Genomic DNA, 7,816 nt, shown 5'->3' with positions numbered 1-7,816 from the left:
TATTTATGCGCATGCGTGAACATCGTGCGCATGCGCAGAACGGATCGTGTAGGCAGGACGGATCGTGTACCCACAGATGCGCCCCTGTGACTTCTCAGAGCAACGAACCTGCAGCACACATAACAGACCCTTAACAACAACGGTAAAGCGATGCTTGTGTTTCTTACGTTATTACTAAGGTTTCTCTTTTTGTGGTTACGAACGGTGACGTTATGTCGTTAAATACCATAAACCTGCTTACGTTAGAAATGTCGCTCTGCATATCCAGTAACGTAACATTTAGGAAAGAGGCAGTCTAATGCACACAACTATCCTCTTTTTGCGTCAGTTTCCATTTTATTTTAAATTATTAATGTGGCATTAAAACGACGCTAACTCCAGTCGTCGGCTATTCCTTTCACTGCCCGAAATGCATAGATAAGGAAGACGAATATGTAAACAGATCTTGTGTAGTTAATGATGGCTGGGTTTTATTTCTAGAGGGGGATAAATTCTTACGTAATAATGACGGATGCCTCCTGTTGTCGCCATATGACAGGGCAGGAATTGGAGATGGTGCACCGCCCAGACCAGGAGGATGAATATCACTGATGAAGAGCCTGAATATAATTTTGGTAGTGAAACAAACTAAAAAATATACATATTGAGGCAGCCGTTGCTGCAGGCCTGTTTAGAGCTTTTGTTTTACACATTAGCGCACCAGATGGCTTTTAGATGACGTGGACTGTCCTCGGACTGAGTGCATGCGACACATGCATTGCCATATCTACATAAAATAAAAGCATTTAAAGTAGGTAACAGCCAGATAGACTTGTAAAAAAGGCTTCCCGTGTGGGATTCATTGTTGTATTTTTTTCTAATTTATTTGAATTGATTTACTGCAAGTAAATATGCTCTGACAACTACGAAAAGATTCTTGGAGATCCCATTCAACAAACGTATTATTTGTATTATAATGACATATCACCACATTAACATAGCAAAGCAATTTCTTTGTTCTTCATGTATTGAAGTAGTTTATGTCCAGCTCAGATATGAACATAAAGTCAATTCAATTCAACCATCGTTCTGTTTCTGTATGTGACCTTAATGTGGAAAACAGTTGGCGTGGAGGGGGGGCTTCTGGGGCTCCAACTCCGAATGTTTGTGTCATTTCCCCTCAGTCTCTCTGATGCTGTTTTTTACGCCAAATGCCTACCCTACCTACTGTTACTTATTAAATAGTAACGTCCTTTTTTTGGCTCTTTTTAGGTGACACAAAACATGTGTTGTGTTCAGTTTTCAAAATGTAGAACAATTAGATTAAAAAAAATAACAGGATGTAGGTTCCACAGGATAATTCCTTTCTTTGACAACTGTAATGTTTTCCCAAAGGACGAATAGATCTTTAGGCATTCATTATCAAATTGCTTAAAGAATATTGCATCGTCAGCCCTCCCCTTGAACCTGTTGGACCACATAAAGCTGCCATTTTTCCCTAATGCATACATTTGTCTGGCAGGTCATCTTCTTATGGCAATGGATCCTGTGTGACTGTTTCAACACCATCCTGCCCAGCTGGCCTTTCTAACTCTGTAGCTATGGCAACTTGTCCCAGAGGCTGCACCCCAGCGGTGCGCCTTTGTCAGAGACTGAACCGACTCAAGACACTGGAAGATGACATGATGGCCACATCGCTGAAACGCTGCCTCTCCACGCTGGACCTGACTCTGTTGGGAGTCGGTGGTATGGTGGGCTCTGGACTTTATGTCCTGACAGGAACAGTTGCTAAAGACATGGTTGGGCCCGCTGTCATCATATCCTTCATTTTTGCAGGAATTGCTTCTCTACTGGCCGCCTTTTGTTATGCAGAGTTTGGAGCCCGCATTCCCAAAACGGGATCTGCTTATATGTTTACCTATGTCTCTGTGGGAGAGATCTGGGCCTTTCTGATTGGTTGGAATGTGATTCTGGAGAACATGATTGGGGGTGCTGCTGTGGCACGCGCCTGGAGTGGCTACCTGGACTCCATTTTTAACCACTCTATCCAGAACTTTACAGAGACACACATCATGCAGTGGAATGTGCCCTTCCTTGCCCATTACCCTGACCTCCTCGCAGCAGGGATTCTAGTAGTTGCCTCGTTCTTCATTTCCTTTGGAGTTCAAGTGTCCTCTTACCTCAACCATATATTCTCCGTTGTTAGCATGGGGGTCATCCTTTTCATCCTGGTCTTTGGCTTTATACTGGCTGAACCAGCCAACTGGAGCCAGAAAGAAGGAGGTTTTGCACCTTTCGGGCTATCTGGAATACTGGCGGGCTCGGCCACGTGCTTTTACGCATTTGTGGGCTTTGATGTAATTGCATCGTCAAGTGAGGAGGCAAAGAACCCACAGAAAGCTGTTCCCATTGCCACTGCCATCTCCCTTGGATTGGCAGCGACAGCTTACATCCTGGTCTCCACGGTGCTCACACTAATGGTACCCTGGCATTCACTGGACCCAAACTCAGCTCTGGCAGATGCTTTCTTCCGCCGGGGTTACAGTTGGGCTGGAGTCATCGTGGCAATTGGTTCCATTTGTGGTGAGTGTCAATCTTGAAGTGCATTTTAAATGGTTGTTAGACTAAGTATCATAACATCAATATGGTAGTGTATATATTCTGACTAATTAGGGCTGCCCCATATGACTAAAATTTGCAATAACGTTGTTGAATGTCACAATAACAATATTACTTGCAATAAATAAACAGATATTTAAGTGTGGTCAGTTCTGCATTTCCACTGCTTTCAGTGTTCTGCTTAAATACAACAAATGACTTGTTGAATTTAAAACAAATTAAAGGAACTCATTTCCAACATTCTTTCAAACTAATTGAACATTAAATCAAATATAAAAGGCACAACTAAAAAAAGATTAATGTGCATTAGATTTCTACAGATATTTTCTTTCAACTAACACAAAATAATCCATGATTGTATTTTGTGATATTTTGCAGCCTTTTCCATTATTTTTATTGCACACTTGATATCGTAAAGACGATTAAAAAAAAAACGATGAATTGCCAGACGACTAATGTTCTGACAATGACTCTCTGTTCCTTCTTTTAGCCATGAACACCGTGCTGCTCTGTAATCTCTTCTCCCTCCCTCGGATTGTGTACGCCATGGCAGAGGATGGGTTGTTCTTTCATTTTTTCGCACGGGTCAATCCCATCACCAAAGTCCCTGTCAATGCTATATTGGTATTTGGTATCCTCATGGCCATCATGGCTCTCATCTTTGACCTGGAGGCCTTGGTTCAGTTCCTGTCCATCGGCACCCTCCTGGCGTACAGCTTCGTGGCAGCGAGTGTTATTGTGCTGCGCTTTCAGCCTGACAAATCCAGCTCCAAGGGAACCGTTACCACGTCTCCCAACCCTAATGCTGAGCCTTCCCCTGCCCCCTCAGAGTCTCAGACCATAACCGAGGACAGCGGGGAGCTGAAGCAGTATGAATCCTTCTCTGACAAACTCCAGTTGGTCGAGAGACAGGAGTCGAGAGAGCGGCGCGGGGTGGGGCAGCTTAGGGCCTACTGGGAACCCTACCTGGGCAAGCTGCTGGGGGACTGTGAGCCGGGCGAGGTGGTGGCCTTCTGCGTGCTGACTCTGATAGTGAGCTCAGTCTCCCTCTGTGTCGTGCTGGAGTTTGGAACCAAACAGCTGCAGCTGCCGATCTGGAGCTTCACAGTTCTGCTTGTGATTTTTATCTCAGCACTCGTTCTCAGCCTGGGGCTCATATGGATTCACGAGCCGCGAACCGACAGTAAAACATTCCAAGTAAGCTCATTTAGGATTTTTACAACTATTGCACTACACATATGTGTCACATGGTGATTTTATACTGCTATATTTTACTCAGGGACATACATTAAGATTATACTCACCAGTTAGGCCAACCATTGTTGCAATGACAACTATATTAACTATGAATTGAGTATAACTGATCTTTTTATTTCTGTACAGGTACCTTTGGTTCCTTTGACTCCAGCTGCCAGTATCCTCATTAATGTATTCCTCATGATGAAGCTCAGCTATCTGACCTGGATTCGATTCTCCGTGTGGATCGCCATAGGTAAGAAGGCACCAGCACTCAAGCAGAAAACATAGTGGCTGAAGAAAATCTTACAAAACAAATCCAATTTGCTTAAAAGGTGACAAAAAGGATGTGTTGTAAGCACTTAGTATACATCGTCCTCTCTACGCAAACGCTGCCATGCATTTTGTTTAAGTCATACTAGTTACATAAAGGCAGACTAAGTCACAGTGCACAGATGAGCTTAAATAAATGTTATTTCAGTAAGTAGTTTAAATACATTTTTTTTTTAAACTGCCTAGGGATTTGAATGTACATTAAGTGTTACATCACCAGTTAAAACAAACATTCTCCGCACTTTAAGGGAATAGATAAAGTTTTGCCTTTTGTCAGCAATCCTCTGACGAGGCAACTGGTGCTCAAACAGCCTTAATGCCCTGTCGCTATGAGGGGATCACTGGAAACATGATTAGCTGCATTAGCTTAAGGCTTCTCCGGACCTGTAAACCATTTAAAGACTACTGTCACACTGCAGCAAGTTAACAAGATGCACATGCATGGAATATTACACTTGACAGGGTCTAAGGCTAGGCTCTTTCTCTCTCTCAGAACACATTTCCCTAGAGAAAGTAATGGCCACTTACCTGCCTCAATGGCCACTGAAGAAAAGAGAAAAAAGCATGGGATTTCTTAATTCAGCTCAATGTTCAGGTGGAGTTTAATGTAGTTTATTGAGTTTAAAGTAATCATTACTACACCAAAAAGTACAACACAAATTGAAAAAAAGAAAATTGCAAGCTTGTGACAAATTGAGGGCAGACTGAAAATATCTCAACAACTACTACACAACAGCAATTTGATGGATTGTCATGACATTTAGTACTCACATTCATGCCCCCCTCAGGATGAACTATAATAATATTGGAGATGGTTTGACTTTTATATCCAGCACTATCATCAGGTCAAAATTTACATTCTCATATGCCTCAGTTGTAATTTGTGTTTACTGCTCATTAGCAAATGTTAGCATGCTAGCACACTAAACTACAATTTTCAACATGGTCGAACATAACACGGGCCTAAAGGGGCTGTACTCGATTTTCAGAACAGTCATATATCAACAAACAAATATTTGCTAAGTAAATATTTAGTGTAGTAATGGCGTCCTGAGCCGAGAATGAAGTCACTCTCCTTCTGTGTGTGTGTTGTTATCTAATCTTCTCTGTTATTTGTTTTATAGCCAGTCCAGCCGCGCGTGAATGTTAGTACAGGTAGGCCGTGAAAACGTAGGTATTTCACGCATTGGAACGGTCAGTGAGAGCCGTATAGAGGCAATCTAAGGCCGTAATTTTTTTGAGTATTTAGAGTACAGACCCTTTTATCATCAGCCTGTTAGCATTGCTAATGTGAGCATGTTAGCATGCTGATTTGAGCATGTATCTTACACAGTGCTAAGCCACCAGCATGGCTATAGAAAGTGGCATCACAGCTAACAGCCTGTTTATGGGTTTCTGTAACACAAATACATAGATTTCTCCCATATAGAATCAAGTATGAAAGCCATCCAACTTTTATAAACCAAACTATATCCCACATGGAGACACCTTTTCCACTACCCACCTGTAAACAGGTTGGCCTGACTTTAATTTTGAGTCATTATGGTTACAAATGTGTTGTGCTGTCCCTTTTTCCAGGTCTCTTTGTGTACTTTGGCTATGGGATCTGGCACAGTAAGGAGGGCATGCGGGCGCTGCAGCCCAAAGACATGGCCGCCCGCTACGTGGTGCTACCCAGCGGCAGCCTGGTAGAGACAGTGCAATCTGTCCAGCCCGATGGACAAGTGGACACCTCTGCGCCGCACATCACCCCTTCCACTGCCTCCACAGAAGAAGAGTACGCAGGAAAGAGATGATGGGTGACCAAACACAGTCATAACTACTGCCTGCCTGGTATTGTGAGTTGTCTCATACCCTCTACTATTACTGGTGTTCTCTCTGTAGCTTACTCCCTTTTAGCGTGTGACTGGCCTGCCACAGTCTGTACTAGTTGCTCTGCAAATGTAAGCACACCACAGTCTGGGATGCACGCTGTCTGTCTCATTGTGAAGCATATTTGTATATCTTGTAATACTCGAATGTACAGTAGAGAGCTTTATATCTGTCCTGTTAACTCCTAGCATCAAAGTTGTGTCATATCCTTTAAAGACCTGTTTTTTCTTGCAGAATCCACATGGTTATAGGTTATATACATATATATATATGGTGCTTTTTTGTGACAAACTTTTAGTTAATTATACTCAGTGGATGATTTATTTTAAATGCTATCACGGATCCAAAGCGGGAAAATCAACATTAACCAAAACGGTCAATTCTGAAGACATCATTATACAGAGCATTCATATGTTGCATTTTTGTTGTATTAGCTAAGAAGAGGAATGCACAGACCTATGTGAGTTTCCATTTTTTGCCTTTTTCTCACATTTTTCTCCCCAAAGCCTCAGGAGAAACTACATGCTCTAATCATTGGTCCATCTCCATCTTTCATAGACTTCCCTAAATGCCCTAATTATTTAATCTCATATTCTATAGATATGTATTTATTTTTCTATTACTACTATAGTTTTTTTTTTTTTTTTACAAATCTCATTATCTTATCTTTCTTTTTCCTGTTTTTATTTGTCAAAGATTTTGTGTTTTATATGTTTTGCATGTACCTCTATTAGTCTCCATCAGTCATTTGTGTTCACCTTTTAAGTGGCCGACAACACTTCAGTGCTTCACTTAATCTCCTAAATCTCATCCTGTGACCCTGTTCTTTTTTTTGTCACAGATCTTGCTCTTGTGCATTCTTTTCTCACACACATTTAGAAAGCAGCTCTCTCTCCGTCTCTCCCCGTTCGTGAGAGAGTAGAAATCAAAGCACATAGATGATTGAGCTTTTATTTTATTGTGGTTTCCCTGGATAACCGGAGAGATAATTAGATTATTGGATATAAAAGGCAAGCACAAATCTACTCAATGGGAATCTTCGCACACAGGGTAGAATATTGTGTGGACAGGCAGACTTTGGTTACGTTAAACATGGGATGGGCTTGATGTCTCTGAGGCCTCCGTAATCCCAGCAGATTTGCTTTAGTCCCTGTCGCCAGTCTGCAGTTTGACCTAGATTAGAGAGAGACACACATGTGAGAACACTTATATTACACAGGTAACATTCCCACAGCCTACACTTGTAAACAACCAATACCAATACGTTTAATACATAGGTAAGGTTTTTATTCATATCAGTTTGTGATTGCATGTGAAACCGATGGCCTTAAACATGTTGTAATCAATGCAGACTGATTTCCAAAGTTTAAGTAATCAGTCTTAGTGACTTAGTTGTTCTGTTTAATAAAAAACTCATACACAGGACTTCATACTTTATAATTATTAAACCAAAACACCAACATTGAAGAGAATGTACAGCAGTAGGCATTTTGGCACAATTTTAGAGATTTTTGTACAACTTTGCACTCTAAACTATTGTCTGGTCATTTTCACAGTTGTGCTTGGATGTCGGGGCCAGTTATAGATAATGTTACCGTGGTGCTTTTTTAAGCTGAGCGTTTTCTCACCTCCTTCTCTGTATTTTTTGTTGTTGTTATAATTACGTTCGTTATAAATGATCCAATTTGTTTCTTACTTCTGAATGGTATTGTACCCTGTATTCGCACATTACGTTCTCAAATCTTTTTTGTTATGGTGTATGTCTGTATCAAATGCA

The 7,816-nt window shown here is 41.4% G+C and overlaps 1 protein-coding gene across 3 annotated transcripts in view; it reads left to right on the top strand.

The window, feature by feature from the left end:
- The window catches only part of slc7a4 (solute carrier family 7 member 4), a 7,914-nt gene extending 347 nt beyond the window's left edge, over positions 1 to 7,567 (top strand). The window contains exons 1-6 of one of the 3 annotated variants that reach the window (XM_034872024.1): positions 105 to 142; positions 539 to 614; positions 1,502 to 2,562; positions 3,089 to 3,795; positions 3,982 to 4,090; positions 5,746 to 5,994. In XM_034872024.1, coding sequence (XP_034727915.1) covers positions 1,581 to 2,562; positions 3,089 to 3,795; positions 3,982 to 4,090; positions 5,746 to 5,963 — 2,016 coding nt within the window. In that variant the 5' untranslated portion in view covers positions 105 to 142; positions 539 to 614; positions 1,502 to 1,580 and the 3' untranslated portion in view covers positions 5,964 to 5,994. Of the gene's footprint in view, positions 1 to 76; positions 143 to 538; positions 615 to 1,501; positions 2,563 to 3,088; positions 3,796 to 3,981; positions 4,091 to 5,745 lie in introns of those variants that run through there. The other 2 variants (XM_034872026.1, XM_034872025.1) reach the window with 2 other exon arrangements.
- The last annotated feature ends 249 nt before the right edge of the window (positions 7,568 to 7,816 follow it).

Source organism: Etheostoma cragini, chromosome 5 (genome assembly GCF_013103735.1).
Source record: "Etheostoma cragini isolate CJK2018 chromosome 5, CSU_Ecrag_1.0, whole genome shotgun sequence".
Classification (NCBI taxonomy): domain Eukaryota; kingdom Metazoa; phylum Chordata; class Actinopteri; order Perciformes; family Percidae; genus Etheostoma; species Etheostoma cragini.
The sequence above is the reverse complement of the archived record's forward strand: the minus strand, read 5'-3'. Positions and strand labels throughout refer to the sequence as shown.